Source organism: Thrips palmi, unplaced genomic scaffold (genome assembly GCF_012932325.1).
Source record: "Thrips palmi isolate BJ-2018 unplaced genomic scaffold, TpBJ-2018v1 HiC_scaffold_1, whole genome shotgun sequence".
Taxonomy (NCBI): Eukaryota; Metazoa; Arthropoda; class Insecta; order Thysanoptera; family Thripidae; genus Thrips; species Thrips palmi.
The window spans coordinates 11159008-11179614 of NW_023144620.1; the positions used below are offsets into that span (position 1 = coordinate 11159008).

The 20607-nt window shown below is 62.2% G+C and overlaps 2 protein-coding genes across 4 annotated transcripts; one reads left to right on the forward strand and one right to left on the reverse strand.

Annotated features, from left to right (window-relative positions):
* Positions 1 to 12529: 12529 nt before the first annotated feature.
* On the reverse strand, positions 12530 to 19674 carry LOC117639936 (G-protein coupled receptor moody-like). 3 transcript variants are annotated; one of them, XM_034376027.1, is made up of 9 exons: positions 19542 to 19674; positions 16737 to 17071; positions 16299 to 16469; positions 15879 to 16006; positions 15613 to 15766; positions 15003 to 15214; positions 14201 to 14350; positions 13593 to 13653; positions 12530 to 13100 (listed from the first exon to the last, which is right to left on the reverse strand). In XM_034376027.1, exons 2-8 carry the CDS (start codon positions 16988 to 16990, stop codon positions 13598 to 13600), a joined length of 1125 nt encoding a protein of 374 aa, XP_034231918.1. In that variant the 5' UTR covers positions 16991 to 17071; positions 19542 to 19674; the 3' UTR covers positions 12530 to 13100; positions 13593 to 13597. The 3 variants fall into 3 exon arrangements, with proteins under 3 accessions (XP_034231918.1, XP_034231927.1, XP_034231907.1); XM_034376036.1 differs by having other exon boundaries at positions 13572 to 13653; XM_034376016.1 differs by lacking the exon at positions 13593 to 13653.
* On the forward strand, positions 17137 to 20604 carry LOC117644502. Its single transcript, XM_034384069.1, has 2 exons — positions 17137 to 17622; positions 20551 to 20604. The coding sequence occupies exons 1-2, from the start codon at positions 17137 to 17139 to the stop codon at positions 20602 to 20604; spliced, it is 540 nt and encodes a 179-aa protein (XP_034239960.1).
* The last annotated feature ends 3 nt before the right edge of the window (positions 20605 to 20607 follow it).

The following is a 20607-nucleotide window of genomic DNA, read 5'->3' on the forward strand; positions in this document are numbered from 1 at the left end:
CGATACGGTCGGACGCTCCTTCGTTTTGGATTTAGTTGACTTGAAATGCGCTCGGCCACGCTCGGCGATGCGAGGCACCGGGCCGTGCACCGATGTTGTTGTTGCTGTTGATGTTGCTGGCCGTCGTGTTGTTGCTGTGTATATATACTCACACAGAGATACTCATCCTTGCAGCGTGCCAGCAACTCGGGTCCTCCCTTCGGCCTGTCGCCGCAGAGGTCCCAGCACTGAAACAAGAAGAGAGCGTCGTTAGGAATCGATGCATTGATACAGTGTTTTGCAGTGCAGGCGCGAGCAAAACACTGCCCATATTTTCGCTCGGGATTGTTCCAATATTATCGAGTATCTCTCGGTGGCTTCTGTTTAATTCAATGGTGACGAACAAAAGCGGCGCTGCATTAGTCAAACAGCCCATTAAAATTCCCCGCGAATAAACGCCGATGAAAATTGGATCCTTAGTGGGACCATTTGATGTTAAGTGGGTCGAGGCGAAATAAAAGAAAGAGGGCGGGAGGAAAAAAATGCATGCACATGAGGGTTATCAATGCCCCTATCTCCCCCCAATTTGGAAGCGGAGGATGTTTTTTTGGTCTGTTTGGCAGATAGGAGGACCCTCGTCAGGGAGGGCAGGACCTGACAAAACGACAGTGGGGCAAAAACATTTGGCAAAGGGGATCCCGAAAAAACGTGTGCACAAAGAGAACGGACGCGAAACCATGCAAAGCGGTCATTATATGGCTCACTCGGACCGTGGCCTGCTTGGCCTGCTTGACCTGCTGTGCCTTACCGCGCGCCCAATTCGACACTTGCACAAAGCTCCCTGCACGGCCAAGCCCCAGGCGGACGCAGAGCAGCGCAGAGCGTCTCAACGAGTTTTCGAGCCCCGGGGCCGACTACTACACTGACGAAAAAGGGCAACAACAAGAAGGCAACTGCAATTTTTGTTGGTCGCCGTCGTCGACGTGCACGGCGCGATTTCAAGCGCAGCTTTGGCGCAGCGGTTCGAATTGGCGGACTATCAGCCCGGCGATCGGGACGCGGGGGGAGAAGGAGGAGAGGAGGAGAGGACGACCATTTTGAAGCAAGTATATAGAGGCCCGGCAAGTCGGATGGGGCGGACGGCCGGACGGGCTGACAGCGGCCATCACAGCATTGCAGGTGGAAATAACGAAACGTGACGCCACATATCTTCCAGCCCTATAGCCATGGAGCCGACCCCGCCGTGCCACGCCACGGCACGCCACGCCACGACGGCACCGATCAACACCGGATAGGAGACAACCTAATCTGGAAGACGAGCAGATGGAGGGGGCAGCCGCTTCGAATCTCAAGCTGATATATTTTTGATTTGTCTTGTGCGGATCACAAAATTTAATCGCTTGTCGGCGAAGTATCACAATGGAATTTGGCCGAGTCGTGCGTTCGTAATGTCCTTCTCTTTAATTCAATACGATGAATAGGTTGGCACGAGGGGGCGACCACTCGAGAAATTCTGTGTCCCTGGCGCCCTAGAAATCTCTGGAAAATCCGAAATCTTCCCCCAAAAAGACCAAAAAACAGGCAGAGATCCGACGAAATCTCTTGTCCTAAGAAATCTTGAGTCCCAAAACATCGAACGTGCCCTAGGGGAGGCAACCCGAGCTCGGGTTGGCAGCGCTTGCTGGAGGGCGACCTAACCTAAAATTGCAAGCGTCCACACGGCGCCACGCGCCCCAACTCCATCCAAAGACGTGTGCGATCGCCGGCGACCGCTTTTTGATGGGACTGTACCAGTGTACCCCGCAGTCGAAGACAACCTGCCGCCTCCCTGCAGTCCGATGGCCTTAGCTGCCTGTGGTGGCGAAGCATGGTGAAGCTACCCGGCTACCGGCCAGGCTTCCCTGCCCTGCCGACGCCTTGCCGTGTGCCCACAGTGTGCCCCGGTGTGCCCACCCACCCAGGACCTTTTATAGGATTCATAGCTCCAATAAACCGAAGCCAGCAGCAGCATCTGGCTGCCTCCTGTCCTTGACCCAACCTCTCTCCAAATACTGCGCCACGCCGCGCCACGCCACTGCAGCGCCTGCAGCCCCCGCCCACCCTTTCCTGCCCGCCCTGCGGCCGCCCTGCCAGATAGCGACGAGGAATCTGCTGATGGCCTTTCCCGCCTGTTTCCCGCCAACCCCTCGCAGCCCGGCCGGCATCGTCAGCGCTGTCAGCACTAGCCTGCAGCCGCGTCGCTGGCGCCGTGCTCGCCGTACGCCCCGCGCAGTGCACAGTGCCACGCACACGCAGTGCAGCACGCAGCGTGCGCAGTGGAGGCGCTCCATTCACGGCGCCAGACTGATTCAGAGAGTCGTTCTGTCCCTCTCGCACTCATGGGGCGGCCCGTAACGGTGCGAGGGAGTCAGAGCGACGAAAACGACTTTCTGGATCGGTCTGCTGGTTGTCGTCGTCGCCCTGTCCCACTCGCACTCCGGGGGCGGCCCGCGGGGTGCGAGAGAGACAGGCTGACGACGCGGCGGGATGAGGGACCTGCAGAGTGAGTCGTTTGCTTTGTCAAAACGCGGTCCGCCTCCAGGGACTGCAGAGACGCAGAGACTGTAGGGGTGGGGGCTGTAGCGCCACATGGCACCCACCTGTTGGAACAAACGGGGCGGGGCGGGGCGGGGCGGGGCGGGGCGGGGCGGGGCGGGGCGGGGTGGGTCGGGGTGGTGCGACGGAGCGAAACGCATTCTGACGCCCCCAGCCAGCCCGGTCCGCACGGCATGGCACGGCACGGCACGGCGCAGAGATAGCCGCCGTCGCCAAAACACGTGTAAGCGCATTAGGACCAAGATAAGGCGTGCGACGCAGTCCCAGTGTCCCAGAGTCCCGGTCCGCTGGAGCCAGCGCCACGCCACCCCCCCCCCCCTCTCTCTAAAACACACACACACACACGCGCGCGCGCGCGCGCGTCGTATCGTAAAAATGGCTCCCTGGTCCGCCGCGTTGTTTGACGCCACCGGACTGGCGAAAATAAGCGGCTCGGGCGGCGCCGGTTTGAAACTTTGAAACGCACCGCGCGCCTCGCTCGTGCCTCGCGCCTCGTCCCGCCCCGCCCCGCCGCCCCTCTGGCCTTCCGCATGCAGGCCGACGCGGCCGACGCCGACATGGCCGACATGCAGACGAGGCCCACCCACACCACACCTCCGCGTCGTCCCCGCTACGCCGCCGTGCCTTGGCCGTGCCGCCGCCCCACCCGCACACGTCCGCCGTGTTCCCCGCCCTGCAAATCATCCGGCATCCGGCACCCAGCAACAAAGTCCGAAGGAAGAGTTGAACTTGATGGTCGCGCATCCCTTTCAGTGGCGTCGCCGTGTGTGTGTGAGTGTGTGAGCGAGAGGGCGAATGTCCTTTCCCCTCCGCCCCTCTCCCATCTCCCCTCGCACCTTTTCCGGTCAGCACATTCTTCCCGCGTTACACTCACACACACACTACCACACACTCGCAGGCGCACACAGACACTCACACATAAACACGGCGTGAAGGGTGTGACCGAAACAGTTCTTATAAGGCGTGAGAGGGAGGTACCGAAAAAAGAAAGAAAATCGCGCTGGACGCGGGGCACGGCGCGGCACGGCAGGGCTCGGCACGGCGTGGCACGGCGGAAAATCGGGTACGTATATTCGGTGGACGGGACAGCAGCCTTTGCAGCCTTTGCAGCCTTTGGCCGTAAAAGCCAAAGATGGAGGTTGGGCGGCACAGCACAGCCACGGCACAGCGAGCACAGCGCGGCGGCAGCATGGCAGCAGCCCGTGTGTGTCAGTCGGGGCGAGGCGAGGCGAGGCGAGGCGAGCAGCCCGTAAATTACATTTCGCATAGTGGAGCCGAGCAGGCGGGCGAGAGGGCGAGCGGGGCTCAGCCCACAGCAGAAAAGGAACACGAGTGGCAGGTACGGGCGACTCCGCGACGCCGACGGCCACCTCGGACCGTACAACTCAGGGCTGGCGCGCCGCGGCGCGCTGTCCCAGGACGTTCGAGGCGGCGGTACCCGTGTCCTCGGGACACTGTCCTTCGAGACACTGTCCTTCGGGACACTGTCCTTCGGGACACTGTCCTTCGGGACACTGTCCTTCGGGACACTGTCCTTCGGGACACTGTCCTTCGGGACACTGTCCTTCGGGACACTGTCCTTCGGGACACTGTCCTTCGGGACACTGTCCTTCGGGACACTGTCCTTCGGGACACTGTCCTTCGGGACACTGTCCTTCGGGACACTGTCCTTCGGGACACTGTCCTTCGGGACACTGTCCTTCGGGACACTGTACTCGGGACAGCCGCGGTGGAATGTCTTTGCGACGCGATGGACGGCGGCGGGAAGGCGCGCGGCGTCGCGAGGGGGTCGTCGTCGTCGTCGTCGTCGTCGTCGTCCGCACGGCGTCGGTTGGTGGTGCAGCAGCGCGACGTCGCCCCTGACGTTTACAGCCAGGAAATAAATGCCGGTGCCGCACCGCGTTGTCCGCGACCAACTGTGTTATCCTTTTTTGCCGCGCCGCCGCGCCGCTGTACTTTGTAATTCCCCGCTGTCCCCTTCCTTGCCGCTCCCTCCGCGATGCCACGGCGATGCCACGGCGATGCAGCGATGCGGCGTGCATGGCGCCATAACCAGGGCGAAAGGGGCCGCGGGGCCGAAGGGCCGCCGCAGCGCCCGAAGGGAACGCCGGGCCGGGCGACTCCCGAAGCAAAGCATGACGGACTTGGCGGAGGCGGCGTTTGTCTCGGCGCGCCTCGCAGACTGATTCCGCACAGCGTTTTGTCCGTCTCCCTCGCGCCTCAACGGGAAGCGCCATGGGTGCGAGAGAGGCCGACTGCGCCGCCCAAAGTCGGCAGGACCGACACGATAAATAAAACGGCATCGGGACAATCCGGCGGACTCACCATCATGCAGTCCTGGGAGGCGCACTCCACAAAGCCCGCGTCGGCCGAGGCGGCCGAGGAGGACGAGGAGGACGAAGACGGCGGCGAGGTGAACTGAAACACAACGGAAAGGAAAAACGAATGAAAGTAACGATCTGTGCCATCGCTGCAATTGGCTCTCCGCGCGCGTTGCGGCGCGGTGCGGCGCGGTGCGCGTTTCGTGAGACGTGACGTGGAAAGTGTTGGGCCGACGCGCCGGCCGGCCCGCCAGCCCGCCCGTCTTCGTCGCTCTGTCTCTCTCGCACCCGCACGGGGCGCCCCATGAGTGCGAGAGAGACAGAGCGACGAAGACGCCTCTCGGAATCAGTCTGCGGGCCGACACACCGGGCCGGTGCAGCGCCGCAGCGCCGAGAAAATAGAGGTGTGAGACGAGTAAAGTGAGATCCAGAAAACAATTCCGGCAATTCCAATAAGAAGGCAGAGACAATGAAAATGACGAGGAAGAGGCAAGGGGGGTGGGTGGAGGGGGTGGCCCGCCACGGCAGAGGGGCAGAGACACACACGAGTTGATGAAACTATTAGAGCATCTGGAGTACATACCGGCCCCGGCCCGTCCATTCACACTCGGGGTGGTGCGGGCCGTGCAGGCCGTGCAGGCACAGCACCGTGAGGCACGGCACACTGTAATTGTGGGTAATTTCCAGGGGAGGCTTCGCCAGGCATCGCCTTCGGGGGGGGAGACGGCCGGCGCGGCGCCGTGGTGTCCGTGAGGCCTTGCGGTGTGGGAGGAGTACGAAGTACGAGTGTGACGCTGGAATGTCGCATGTCGGGCACTTGCAGTGTAGCGACGGTCGAAGCCGACGAAGCGGTGCGGCGTCCACGCTCAGACCCCACTCACTCACGACTTGTATTTATTTCACGACCAGGCACCACCCCGAAGTCGATTTTGTGAAAATTGGTAGAGGAAGAGGTAGACATACTTCGTCCTAAAATAGTTTTAGCCGAGAGGGCAATTTAGATGTTCGGGGTTTTTCCTGAGATTTAGATTTAGATTTTGAGATTTAGATTTAGATTTTGAGATTTAGATTTTCCTGAGAGAAGAAATTTCGTCGGATTTCGCAAGGTTTCGCCTAAATCTGCGACCAAAATCTGTTTTTTTTTTTTTTGTATTTCCAGATATTTCAAGCGCTCTAGGGGTCACAGGATTTCTCGAGTTGTGCACCCCTTACTTTGGACCTAACAGTGCTTAAAAAGTTCAAAATTTCGTTTTTTTTTATCATACAAACAGGCTAATATCCAAACTTCAAAAAAACTCTCTTTTTTTTCAGTGTGAACTGTCTAGTAAAAGACAGAGCCCGTCAATTCGATTCATTAGCGTCAGCCTAGACCCCTAATCATAGACATAGTAGGGGAGACTGGAAATGGCAATAAAAAGGCGGATTTTTATTGCCCCCCTTTTTGGCGTCCGAGGCGAGCAGTTCCGGAGACAGCCAGGGGGGGTGAGGCGAGGGTGACAAGAGGCGGCTCGCCGCGCCTCCAGATGTGCTCCGCTAGGCTCCGCTCGGGGCTGGTCGGGGTCCGGCTCGGCCTAGCCGAGCCATCCCAGGTAGCACGAGCGGAGCCGACCCGAAGGCGAGACGTGCCCCTCGGGTCGACCCGAGGGGCACGTTCCCCGACACCCCCGCTTCATCCCCCCTGGCTGTCTCCGGGACTGCTCGCCTCGGACGCCACAAAGGGGGGCAATAAACCGGACAGGCCAAAGCACGGCAGCATAGGCTGGCTTCCAGTCTCCCCTATTATGTCTATGCCCCTAATGAAGGCGGAGGCTGGGCGCTGCGAAAGCGGCGTCAGTCACATCTGGAAAAGGAGTCAGTCGTCCGTACTGCACGCCCTCCACGCAGTGCCACGCAGTGCCACGCACGTCAGGTTGACAGCCGGACCTGCAGACTGCTTCCAAAACAGCGTTTCGTCGCTCTGCTTCCAAAACAGCGTTTCGTCGCTCTTTCTCTCTCGCGCCCCTACGGACGACGGAACACCCTACGCCCTCGACTGCGGAAAACACAGAACGGCGAAACCGCACCGTTCGGAGTTATTCTGCCGAGGGGGGTGGCCGGCTGCCGGGCGGGGTGGCTGGGGGCGGGGCGGGGCGGGGCGGGGCGGGGTGGGGCGGGGTGGCTGGGCTGGGGGCGGGGCGGGGCGAGAGGGCTTCCAAGAAGACACACGGACCACATTCGCACAGTTCCCACGGCCCCGCGGCCCCGCTGCATAGCGCTGCATAGTGGGCCAGCCTCACTGACCACAAAAGCCGTGCAAAACACGTAGCCTCGAGGCGGCGCTGCCGACCGAGGCGAGTCGCCTCCGGAACGGTGCGTCTGTCTGCGCGCCGACAGTGCCGAAGATGCATTCGGGGGCTAGTCGGCCCGCGCTTCAAAATCATCCGAAGGAACCGAAGGGCTTCGGAAACCAACCTCCAACCGCCTAAAAAGAGAGAAATGTTCGCCTGTTCTCGCTTTCGACAAAGTAGGTTGTAAGCGGACTGCCGTTGGGCTGCACGGTTGCACAGACTTCCTGTCGGCTTACAGCGCCAGCGGCTCATGAACCCCATGGCGCCTCTGTCGTCGCGGTGGCCTCCTTTGGTCACTCATGGCACCGGTAAGCCGCTTGGCAGGAGCGGCAAAGGGGCGGGGGAGGGGGGGGGGAGAGCACGGCGCGCCATAGGCCAGTTTGTCTTTTCGAGCCGGGCGGCGTGCAGTGCGTGCAGTGCGTGCAACAAGGAGGGAAGCCGTCATCCATTCGTCAGTCTTATCGAGCCGAGCCAGAAAGCCGTCGCCCCGTCGGCCAGTGTAGTGGCGAATGCAGCGCCGTCGCGCACACACACACACACACGCGCGCACACACACACACACACACACACACACACACGGACACACGCACACACAGCCCACGCGTTTGCTTGGTGCGCCTTGTGCAGGACGTCCGGCGCGGTCCACATGGGCGCGGTGCGGCGTGGGCGCGCGGCGGCGCGGCCAAAGGGCTGGCCGCCACGCCGCCACGCCAGTCCACTCAGTCCGCGCCGCGCCGGCCAGCTCTAGAGCCGCCTCCTGGCCGGCCCGCCGGCCCCGCGCCACCCTGGCGTGCCCCGGCCGGCCCCGCGCCACCACGCCGTCCGCTTGTCCCCGCCGTCCCGCCGGCCGCCACCGCTAGACGGCCGCCGTCGCCGGGCCGCCGCGCCGCCGCCACGCCCTGCCCGGCCAGCCAGGCGCCACCGAGGATCTGGACAAGATTTCGCACCGGAAACAGAGACCGAGTCGGCGGAGAGGCGCGGCGGGCGGGGCGGGGCGAGCGACCAAACAAGTGATCGCTGTGCCGAGCTCGGCGGGGCCCTGGCGGGGCCCTGCCCTGGCGGGGCCCTGCCCTGGCGGGGCCATCATGGCGGGGCGGAAGGCCAAGTCGTGCGCTGTAAACACAGACGCGCCCCCTGCGCCCTGGGCGGCCCTAGGCGGCCCCGGGAGTCAGACTCTAGGACCCTTTGGCTGACGCTAGCTGGCCGGCGCCTGTGGCCGCGCTGGCCTCTTTGGCTTGGCGCCTCTAGCCGTGACGCAGTACGCGCCCTGGACGCCCCCGCGGTGCCGCACTAGCCGCCGCTGTCCATTGCGCGCACCGCGGTGCCGAGTCAAAATTAACTCCGGATAGGCGCGCGCTGGCCAGGGCCGGCCAGGGCTGGCGCGAGTAAACTGTGGGCTGCCGGCCGGCGAACACGACTAGCACGGCCAGCACGGCAAGCAAGGGGCGCGCATCGATGACGCACTGTGCATCGTGTTTATCCGCGGACGCACTGACTCACACCGCGAACTGCGGCACACCGACGCGGTGGCCTTCGTGCCCTTGGCGGGCACGCCGGGCACGCCGAGCGCGGGGTTCATGCCCTCGCCGAGGACGCTGTGCGGGGCGCTGCGGTGCGGAGCCGGGGCGGACACCCCTGCCTCAAGGACGGTGCAGACCTGGTGCGGACCGTGCGGACGGCCCACAGTGGGCCAGAAGACCGGTAGAGACGGACGAAATTCTAGACGCGTTTTGAGCTCCAGAGTCGCTAAATGGGACTCGAACCGAGCGTGTGACCCCACCAATGGATTCCTCGTTCGGAGAGCAATCCATTGGTGGGGGTCTCACGTTCGGTTCGAGTCCCAAAACGCGTCTAGAGTTTTGTCCGCCTCCGCCGGTCTTCTGGCCCACTGTGCGGCCAGCGGGGACGGGAATACGTAGCGGTTCGTTCTTTTCCGCGCGTTTTTTTTTCGGGGACTTGGTTAGAGGCGCGCGAGTCCGGAAAAGCCCATCGCCCTCGAGCCGCTTCGCCCCGCCCCACCCCACCCCGCCCCGCCCCGCCCCGCCCCGCCTCGCCCCGCCCCGCCCCGCCCTCCGGCTTTGGCTTTCCGAGAGCTCATTGAGGGCCGCGCGTGTCGACCACAATGAAGGGCTCGTTGCGGCCGGACGGTAATTGCGAACGAGGCCCTCGGGTTTTCGGAAAGCCCGTTGAAGGAAAAAGCCAGCAGTGCCGTGGCAGTAGGCAGTGGCGTGGCCGGCCGAGGCTTCCTCGAAAAGTCATTCACCCAAGTATAGCGCGCTATCTCTCTCGTGAGCTGGGAATTTCATAGGTAAGATAAGGCGAGCATTGTGGATTGGAAATCTCCGGCGGGGAAAGAGGACTCCCGATTCGATTGAGCGTCCCCTGGCTGGAACCCTGGCCGCATTGAATCCGAGACCGCAGTGCCGCAGCGCCCGCAATGCCACCTAAAGATTCCCGCGTCGATACACCTTCGCGTGTGCGGCTGCAGCCGCAAGCACGCGGTGCATTGAATACATCACGCTTTTCGAGAAAGAACGCCCGTGATTTATTCAAACCATCGTGCCTCACAGTGGGCCAGAAGACCGGTGGAGGTGGCCAAAATTCTATACGCGTTTTGAGCTCCAGTGTCGCTATCTGGGACTCGAACTGAACGTGTGACCCCAGCAATGAATTGCACTTCGAACGAGGAATCCATTGGTGGGGTCACACGTTGGGATCGCCCAGGATTTTGAACGCCTCCACCGGTCCTCTGGCCCACAGTGCGCCTGGCCAAAGTGGAGACTGCCGCGCTCGAGGACAAGCTCGCCGCCGGGGCGGACAGGACAGGACAGCGTCGCGTCGCATCGAGGAGCACGAGGAGTCCGTCATTGCGTTATCGTTATTAGCGATACGGGAGACGCGGCGCAGCGGAGCAGCGCAGCCTTATCACCGACTCACCTTATGCAGGCAGCTCGCACGGCAGCGTGCCACCATCACGGACTCGCCGGACACGTCGGCCGTGCACTCGTCCTGCTGCACTCCATGGAGGCCCTGGAGTCCTCGGCCGGGCTCGCTGGGCGCGCGGAGGCGCAGGGCCGCGCTGGCGGGGCCCGCGGCCAGGACGACGACGAGGAGCGCCAGGGCGGCGAGCTGCACGCGGTTCGACGGCATCCTGGGTGAAGACGCTCTCGGGGCGCTTGGGGTGGACGCGGCGCGACGCGCTCGACTCGGTCTTGTCGGACTGCACGGCGCGAGTCCTGAATGGCAGTGTGCACTCCACCACTCCGTGTGCACGCCGAGCCCGCCGTGGCCGTGCTGTCAGTGGCAGTGCCGTGCCGGTGGCCGGGCCGTGCCGCCGGGCCGGCCGGGAGCCGTGCGCCCCGCTGCCCCTCCTACCCCGGCCCCGGCCCCGGCCCCCGGCCCCCGGCCCCCGGCCGGTGCCCCTGCCCCTCCACCAGCCACCGGCCCGCCGTGCGAGAGAGACAGACTCCCAACGGGCAGGCGAGGGGGGAGGGGGAGGGGGCTCGTCCAGGCTCGGCCTACGTCGGCGGTGCGCCCTGCTCTTCCCGAACGATACCCCCTCCCCTCCCCTCCCCTCGCGAGGATACACCCCCGCAGTGATTCCCCCCCCCCCCTTTCACCTGCACCTCTCACCCATCTCGCCCATAATGCATCGAGAGGCTTTTGGGCAGCGACGTGCCGAGAGAAGCCACACCCTTCCCCCTCTCCGTCGCAGAAACTAATGTTGCTAAAAATCATGTCGATGCGCGTTTGTCTGGACGTCTCTCGATCGCATGCAGACCAGAATGAAAATGCGTTTGGGCGAGTGTCGATTGGAAGGCGCATTGTTGACGAAAAGTAGGAACGTCACTTCGTGTTCCAAATCACATTCCATCGACATTTCGTCAACATTTTCTTCCTTTATTTTTCGGAATGAGACGAATATAAACAATGCTTTGAACTCTTCTACGAAAGTCATCCAGTTCCCATAGCAACATTCACGACTTCCCTGGTTATATTCGGTATTCGGAGCACAGTGGGCCAGAGGACCGGTGGAGGCGGCCAAAAATCCAGGCGCCTTTTGGCCTCCCAAGTGGCTAAACAGGACTCGAACCGAGGGTGTGACCCCGCCAATGGATTCCTCTTTCGAAGAGCAGTCCATTGGTGGGGTCACACGTTCGGTTTGAGTCCCGTTTAGCCACTCTGGAGCTCAAAACGCGTCGAGTTTTAGCCGCTTGCGCCGATCTCCTGGCCCACTGCAGGGTGGGCGCTCACATCAGAAGTGCATCGCAGCCCGCCTCCTCGTGCTGCCTGGTCCTGCCCTCGCCAAAAGGCAGGGCTAGGCCCCCAGCAACCACCAGCAACCAGCCCGCTCACCGGCACCGGCGGCCCCCTCAACTCTGCTTTCTCTCCGCTCACCCCCTGACGTCACCGTCGACGCAACTCCAATCTTTTCGCGTCAAAATATTTCTTCCCGATGCGAGTGAATGAGTAACTCAGCGCGGCTCTAAACAGACCGCGGGCCGGCGGCCGGCGCGCCGCACGTACGCCAGTGCCCCGGTGCCCCCGCCGACGCCGTGCCGACGCCGTGCCGACGGCGCCGCCGGCCGCCCTGGCCCGGTCAGCTGTAAACAATTGGGCCAAAGCCTCTATGCACTCCCTCGAAAATACACTCGCCAGGTCGCTAATAGCCGCAGATCCAGAGACCGAGGGGCTTCGGCCCCGCCCCGCCCCGCGCCGCCCCGCCCCGCCCCGCCACGCCACGCCCCGCCGGCCTCGCCGCAAGCCGCAAGCACGGGCCCCACGGTTAATTGCAGCTAATGCAGCCAATGGCGACCAACCCCTTCGCCTGTGCCTGCGCCTCTCAAACAACGGCCTTCCCGGTTGGCGAGCGCGGTGGCGGGGGCAGCCCACGGCCAATCAGAACGCTCGTGTCTCCGAGCGCCTGCGAGGTAGGCCACCCATCGTGCTCGGTGACTCGGCGATACCCCGCGCGGCAGAGACTCTCGCCTCCGGGATGCTGCACACCCGGCTGCACAGCACTGCACAGTGGACCAGAAGACCGGTGGAATGGGGGCGGTCAAAATCCCGGACGCGTTTTGAGCTCCAGAGTCGCTAAATGGGACTCGAAGCGAACGAGTGACCCCACCAATGGATTGTTTGTTCTCCGAACGAGGAATCCATTCTTGGGGTCATACGCTCGGTTTGAGGCGTAGCGACTCTGGAGCTCAAAACGTGTCTAGAGTTTTAGCCGCCTGCGCCGGTATTCTGGCCCACTGTGCGCGGCACAATGTTGTGAATGGAGGGCGTGAATAAACGAGGCACCTCGACCGTCGTTCATAATAAATTTATTCTAACAAAAAAGGAACACACTTTAAAATAGCCCTACGTCTAGTCTTGCAGGTTTGTACATCACTCAATCTTATAGCTCTACGGTTGCTTACATTTAAGTGGAATGGCAAAGAAGTGTCAAAACGCAAGTTAAGGTTGCAACTCTCTGTCGTATCGCACCGCGTTCTGTGGTGTATAGTCTGACTAGCACAAGAACTGATCTGCGAGTGCATACAGTTGGACCCAGCAGGTGGGCACCTCGCCGTTTTTGCTTCTTGCCGTTTGGTCGGTTGCTTTGGTGGTCATCGCCGAGCCCCTCGCCTTCGCGGTCATCCGGGTCGTCGTTGCGGACAACGGACACGGCCTCGCCTTCTTCCCTCTGGCACTGGTGGTGGTGGTGGTGGTGCACCACGCAGCGCGCGCGGCGCTCCTCAGGACACCTCGTCTCGAACAACCGCCGGCCATCAGAAGTCGTCGTCCACGCGGGGGCCCGGCGTCAGGCTCACGGGGGACATGGCGATGGACACCTGCGACACCATCGTCTTGCTGTTGCCGTCCATGCCGCGGTCTGGAGCACCCAAGAGAAGAAGGCCGTGAATCGAAAGCGCCGCCGTTTCGCAGCGATTTCGCAGTGACTGGCGCGCTGGACCGCACCGCGCACCGCACCGCGCCCTAAGCCATGACGTGGGTGCAGCGTGAGTTCACGGCCCAATTTACGGACTGTTTGTTTGTTTGTTTGGGTCGAACGTGACGAGCCGAAGCAGCGTGTATCTGCGCGGCCCGGCCGGCCCGGCCCAGTCTGCCATGTCGGACGCTTCATTAGCTTCATTCTCATTCCCTGGACCTGCAGACTGATTCCGAGAGTCGTTTCCATCGCCCTGGCCCTCTCGCACTCGTGGGGCGTCCCGTGAAGGTGCGGAGGGAGACAGAGCGACGAGAACGACTCTCGGAATCAGTCTGCAGTGGACCACACACGGCATGCAAATCGGGACAGGGCGGGCATGCAGCCGGCGAGCGAAAGGCGAGTCTCGCGACTTACCTGCCGTCTGGTGGCACTTACTGCAACTAACCCCCACCCCCATCCCCCGAGGCGTGGCCGTTGTGGCCATTAGCTGCCGGGCCTGCGCAAAATGAGACAGTCAGGCAGAGGCAAAAGTGCAGCGCGGGCAAGATGCACTCCAGCGCCTCCAGCCGGCTGCTGCACGAGCTGTGGGTGCACACTGGATGCACTGCTACTGGGTGCGAGCGGGTCATGCGACGCGACGGTGCATTCAAGTTACTGCTACGCCACGCTGCTCTGCATTCAAAAAGCTATGTTAGATACAACGGGCTGCGCAAGAGAAGGGAGAATCACTCTGTCAGTAAGCTTACTCTCTGAATGCTACCCAAAAATTTCACGAAAGCTTCGGTTTTCATGCTTCTTTTGTCGCTCTTTACTACTGTATCTACAGCAAAATTGTGGTGTAGCATTTCGTTGTGTTTTTCTTTGAATAAATGTGAGTACAGTACACTGTGTGTGTGCCCTAGACGCACCACCGGGTGTGTCATCCCTTTCCTCGAGCACAGGTCATTCGATCAAAGACTACTGCAGTCAAAGCCCGGCGGGGAAGTCCCTGCCCCACGCTTGCGCTAGCGCCCGCCACTCGGCCGAGCCTAGCCGAGCCCAACCTGCAGTGCTGGCGGTCATCCTGTGGCGCTGCCGGTGGCAGGTGAGCACGCTGCGGTACGCCTGCCGGTACTGGGCGTTCATGATGACGTAGATGATGGGGTTGATGCAGGCCGACAGGTACAGCAGCAGGTAGCCCGTCACGTGCAAGCCTGGCGACAAACAGCGGCTCCAGTCGACTCTGTGTCTGAGACACCGCCACACGCACAGTGGGCCAGAAGACCGGTGGAGGTGGTCAAACTCCCGAGTCGGGTTTTAAACTCCAGAGTCGCTGAATGGGGACTCGAGCCGAACGTGCGATCCCACCAATGGATTGCTCTCCGAACGAGGAATCCATTGGTACTCTACAAACTGAAGTGTGTACTCAGTATGCATCTACAGATGCATACTTATAAGTACACACCTACAGATGCATACCTAGCTGAGTACACATCTACAGATGCATACCTGTTAAGTATGCATCTGTAGGTGCATACTTGGCAAGTATGCATTAGTAGGTGTGTACTTGTCACCGTATAAATGCCCAGTATCAAGTACACATCTACAGATGCATACTTGGCTGAGTACACATCTACAGATGCATACCTGCCAAGTATGCATCTGTAGATGTGTACTCAGCTTGGTATGCATCTGTAAGTGTGTACTTATAAGTATGCACCTGTAGATGCATACTGAGTACACACTTCAGTTTGTAGAGTAGGATCACAAGTTTTGTTCGAGTCCTGTTTAGCGACTCTAGATCTCGAAACGCGTCTGGAGTTTTGGCCGCTGGCGCCACTGTGCCAGCCTCCCCTTGTCGCGCACCTGGATACCGCACGTTGTGGTCCGTGACCTTGACGATGGTGATGGGCAGGTAGCAGCACAGGAAGGACAAGAAGATGGCCAGCACCATCTTGGTGATGCGCCACTCGTTGCGCTTCGCGCGCTGCTCGCGGCCCTCGCGGCCCTGCTTCGGCGCCGCCAAGGGCCCCGTGCCCGCGGACCGGGCGCCGTGCGCGCGCATGCGCTTCTCGGACCTGCATCAGAAAGAGGGCGGCCACACTACACTGTGAAGGCTGTGAACAGCACCGCCTTGTTCATTATGATAATGAGGCGGGGGATGACACGCGTCACGTTGTCGCGGTGCGGACCGCAGTGGGCCAGAAGACCGGTGCGGAGGCGGCCAAAACACCAGACGCGTTTCGAGCTCCTGAGTCACTAAGCAGGACTGGAACCTAAAGTGTGACCTCACCCATGAATTGCTGTCCAAACGAGGAATCCATTGGTGGGGTCACACGTTCGGTTCGAGTACCACTTAGCGACTCTGGAGCTCAAAACGCGTCCGGGATTTGGACCGCCTGCACCGGTCTTCTGGCCCACTGTGCGCACACGCGGACGCGGGGACCGTGACGGCCGATTAATTAACTAAACTCACTCGTGCACCACCCAGAAGATCCGGGCGTAGCAGCCGATGATGATGATGCACGGCACCACGAAGGCCGTGACGAAGAGCGCCGTCTTGGAGGAGCGGCCCGCGGCGTCCGGCCGGATGGAGCACGTGCCCAACTGCTTGTCGAAGCCAAACACTCCTGCGGAGAGGAACGGAACGGAAGTGCTGCCGGTTAGTCGGTGCGATTCCCAGAAAAATATGTTAGTTTTGGGGGGAAGCGAACCCCGGCCGCGGCCCACGCCCACACTCACCCCAGACGCCGGCGAGCGTTGGCAGTTGAAAGCCGTAGCTGAAGAGCCAGCAGAAGACGATCATGGCGGCGATCCAGCCCGTGCGGTACACGCGCCCGTAGATGTTGTAGTGGGCGATCATGATGTACCTGCGGGTTGCAGCCGTTTGGGTTACTTTCCGGCGCAAGACCGGTGGGGGTGGTCAAAGTCCCGGACGGGTTTTGGGCTCCAGAGTCGCTAAATGGGACTCAAACGAACGTGTGACCCCACCAATGGATTGCTCTCTGAACGAGGAATCCATCGGTGGGGTCACACGCTCGGTTCGAGTCCCATTTTGCGACTCTGGAGCTCAAAACGCGTCTAGAGTTTCGGCCGCCTGCGCCGGTCTGGCCGCCACTGTGCGGCGCCGCGCGGCGGTGACTCGGTGACACTCGACTCTACCTGTTGATGGTGATCATGGCGATGGACAGCAGCGACACCCCCACGTTGCCGTAGCGCATGAAGGGCACCACGGTGCACAGCGCGCCGCCGTGCGTCCAGGTGCCGTGGATGAAGCGGGACGCGGAGAACGGCAGCACCGTCACGCAGAACAGCAAGTCCGCCACGCACAAGCTGGCAGGGCCGAACGGCAGGGCGGCACAACCACACGGTTAGCACGGAAACGCGGCAAGGTCCGGCAGGCGCTGGGCCCCACAGTGGGCCAGAAGACCGGCACCGGCGGCCGAAACTCACCCCGCCAATGGATTCCTCGTTTGGAGAGCAATCCATTGGTGGGGTCACACGTTTGGATCGAGTCCAGTTTAGCGACTCTGGAGCTCAAAACGCATCCAGAGCTTTGGCTGCCTGCGCCGGTCTTCTGGCCCACTGTGCACCACTGACCTGATGATGAAGGCCGCGGCCACGTTGCGCACCCGGGGGCACCTCAGCAGCGCCACGATGGTGAGCAGGTTGCCGGCCACCCCCAGGATCATGACGAGGATGGTGAGCACGGCGGCCATGGTGAGCATGGGCCGCGAGAAGCGGCTGAGCTCCGAGTCGTAGTTGTTGACGGCGGCCGGGGCGGGCGGGAAGGCGCCGCGCCGCATCGCCTCCACCAGCGCCAGCGAGGCCATGGGGCCCACGGGCTCCTCCATGCTCCTTCAGGCAGACTTCGCGGTCCAGCCGGCGCCACTGCCTCGGCCACTGCTGCGCGATCTCCGCGGCTCGAGACGTGACTGCAGTCGGCGGCGGCCGGGGCAAAGGACACGTCAGAGGCGGCAAGTCGACGGCAAGCACACGCATGGGGACTGGACTGGCCAAGGGACTGGCCAAGGGACTGGCCAAGGGACTGGCCAAGGGACTGGCCAAGGGACTGGCCAAGGGACTGGCCAAGGGACTGGCCAAGGGACTGGCCAAGGCTGGCGACTGGCCAAGGGACTGGCCAAGGGACTGGCCAAGGGACTGGCCAAGGGACTGGCCAAGGGACTGGCCAAGGGACTGGCCAAGGGACTGGCCAAGGGGCACACTGGCCAAGGGACTGGCCAAGGGACTGGCCAAGGGACTGGCCAAGGGACTGGCCAAGGGACTGGCCAAGGGACTGGCCAAGGGACTGGCCAAGGGACTGGCCAAGGGACTGGCCAAGGGACTGGCCAAGGGACTGGCCAAGGGACTGGCCAAGGGACTGGCCAAGGGACTGGCCAAGGGACTGGCCAAGGGACTGGCCAAGGGACTGGCCAAGGGACTGGCCAAGGGACTGGCCAAGGGACTGGCCAAGGTACAGGCCAAGGTACAGGCCAAGGTGCTGGCCCCGCGCCCCGCAATGATAGCACACAACACGCGGAAACAGAACACGGGCAGGGCCGCGGGCAGGGCAGCCCCAGGCAATGCCAGCAGGCCCATTCTGAGGGGGAGGTCTCGTCGGCCTGTTTCCTTCGCACCTATACGGGATGCCCCATGAGAGCGAGTGACAGAGGGAGAGACCTTCCCCTGGCATCAGCCTGCTGGCCGGAGGTCATCCCGGAGAATGGGGCCGCCGCCCGATAGTAACCGGCAAACCGGCAAGCTTGTGCGTGACGTCTTAGTATAGTACCTCTCCTCTCGCGGACAGAAACAGAGCGAACAGCAAACGGAAGGGAAGTTTGGACTGCCGATCGCCTATTGCCAATTGCTGATTGCGAAAGGCACGTCGGGACGAGCGCGAAGGGCGAAGGGCTGCCTACCTCCCCGGCGCTCGCCCCTGCCGGCGGCGGCCGGACCCTCGACCCTCCACGTTGAGTGTATACGTGACAAGTGCACGGCGTTCAACGCGGCTCCGCCACTGGCAGTCGGTGCAGTCCTTGCATGCTGTGCACCAGACTTGAGGCCCGCGCTTCGAACAATAGCAAATGCTTCTGGCGACCGCTGCCGCCCGCCCCGCCCGCACCCGCCCTAGGACCCCCTGACCGGGTCGGAGAATAAAAGGGGAATTAAGCCCTCAGTGCGCTGCGCCGCTGCGCCCCGGTCTGCCCTGTCCTGTCTGCCCTGGTCCGGTTGCTCTGCTCATTTGTCGGGCAGCCCACAGCGTCCACAGCGTTTACAGTGGCGCGACGGAAGCTCATTTACGCATTCAGGACCTCCGTTTGCAGTGCAGTGCATCGCGTCGGCGGCGAGAAATTTCGCGCCGAATGTCTCTGGCCGCCCCTTCCACCTTGCCGCCCCGTGCGGCGAATGCGGTGCCTCCAGCAGTCGCAGTTCCCCGTCCCTCGCGGCTGCCTGCCGGTCTGCCTGGCTTTTGTCGGCACTTTGTCCCGGCCGTCGATACGCTGCCGACCATTCGATGGTTCGATTCGATAGTATCGCTCGCGCGGCATGCGGGTGCAGTAAGGGTGGATGGATGATTATGCCCTCACCCCTCTTCTTCTCCAACAACGGCCGGTGCCGGGTTCGAATTCCGTAATCTGGCCCGCGATTCGGTGCCGCTACCGGGAACAGGCAACTGGGGTCCCCGTCGCCCTCCCTTCGTTAATCCACCTCAGGGCCGCGGGCCCTGGCTGCGTCCGAACGTTGTCGTCGACACGGCGACGCGGCGCACCGACGGGCGTATGGGGCCGCGGACCGCACTTCACCTCGGACGCGTCCCTGCACCAGCGCGGAGCTGCGGGGACCGCCAGGATGTCGACGAGGACGTGTGCGGGGGGCACCGAGCCCCAGCCGCCAGATTCCGAAGGAACGCCTCATCGCTCTGTCTCTCTCACACACCCCTAAAACACCCCATGAGTGCGAGAGAGACAGGGTGACGCAGCGATTCTTCGGGGCCAGGCTCCAGGGAGCCGGGATAAGCGTGAGGGGTGTTCGAAAAAGTTGCCTGCGCTTTTCAACCCTCCAGAAAAAGTTGGTCCGGTTCGAAAATGCGTGGCGGCGCGGCAACCTGGCGGCAACGCGGGCGGCGAGACGTGTTTGCGCGTTTGCAGCGACGCGAACGTGCACTATCGCGTGTTGACCGTGTTGACCCGACGGCCGGACTATGCGACAACAGGGAACGGACGGAGAGAGACCTGGTCTCCGCGAGCACCCTTCGGAAAATGCTTCAAAGAAAGTCAAAGAAGCTGCTCCAGCCGGAGGACGAACAGCTACTACCTACACCCCTGCCTTGATGGGGGCGGAGCCGCCGCAGGGAAGTCCTCTCGAACCCCGCTCCCTCCCCGTGTCTGCCCCTCAGCCACTCACCTCAGTCACAGCCAAGTGGTCTTCCCCGATGCGCGCTGCGTGTCCACGGTGTCCAGGCTCGGGGGCGCGGCGGCGAGGGTGGCCATCGTCCTGCAGCCCGGAAGTGCGGAAGGCGCAGCTTCGCGGCGGCCGTGTGCGAGCGGCCGAGCGCCGTCAGAGCGCGTCACGCCGTCGGCACGCTGGACGCCGCGGCGGACGCGCGAGTGCAGTGCGCCTCTGGACCAGCTGTGCACTGCGCGGCCACTGCGCGGCCACGGCGGCGTGGTGGTGCGTGGTGGCGACGGGGTCTCCGGCTGCTGGTCATGCACGCCCTGTCGCAGCACGGTGCCGCGGTGCGGCGCGGGGTGCGGGCGACGCGCGGGAGGAGGGCGGGGAGGGGGTGGGGCAGGCCAGCAGCGCCACACTGCGATACAGTTCACTTTGCTCTGCTCGCCGTGAACCCCTCGACCCCTCCCCTCTGCCTCTGCCGCCCATCCAGCCTCAACAATTTGCTGGAGCGAGGAAACGCACGCATAGGGGGCCCTGCTCCCTGCTCGCCCTGCCCGTCGAGCTGTGTGTGTGCGAGTGGGCGCGAGGCGCGGATGGCGATGACTGCCCCCACCTCCCCCACCCTCGCGTACAGAGTACAGCGTGTCGCCAATGATGTGTATGACGGGGACTGCCGGTGCCCGAGGGGCCCGCAGTCCGCACTGTCAGTCCGAGTCGGAGTGCGTCGGGGAAAGCACCAAGTCATGCGAGAAACAAAGGCAGCTTGATGACTTTAAAACGGTCCTCATCCCTCCGTCAGAAAATGAGTCTGCATTGCCCTAGGGATCTTTATGATTTCCCCTTTTGCAGTTCATTATTCTACTAACCATGACCAGTTGATTAAAATGTATACTGAGCATTCTGTACTGACCATATGTAGAATTCCCTTTTAGAAAATATGGGTTCCTTCCGGTTCCTTCTTACACATGAACCAATATCAACTGTGGTAATGATTTCTTTTTGACCTTTCTCAATTTTACAGTGTACAGCCATGTTGAGCAAAACTTTAGCTATCAGGAATTGGCAAAGAAATTGACCA

Bases quoted from the DNA above. Each gene is read 5' to 3' on its own strand.
- LOC117644502 (XM_034384069.1), top strand. From the start codon at position 17,137: ATGGGGACTGGACTGGCCAAGGGACTGGCCAAGGGACTGGCCAAGGGA. The intron at 17,623-20,550 runs GTACAGGCCAAG...TCAATTTTACAG, and splicing joins TGGCCAAGGTACAGGCCAAG to TGTACAGCCATGTTGAGCAA.
- LOC117639936 (XM_034376016.1), bottom strand. From the start codon at position 16,990: ATGGAGGAGCCCGTGGGCCCCATGGCCTCGCTGGCGCTGGTGGAGGCG. The intron at 15,767-15,878 runs GTGAGTGTGGGC...TCCTCTCCGCAG, and splicing joins AACGCTCGCCGGCGTCTGGG to GAGTGTTTGGCTTCGACAAG. The intron at 14,351-15,002 runs GTGCGCGACAAG...GTTTGTCGCCAG, and splicing joins CCACAACGTGCGGTATCCAG to GCTTGCACGTGACGGGCTAC.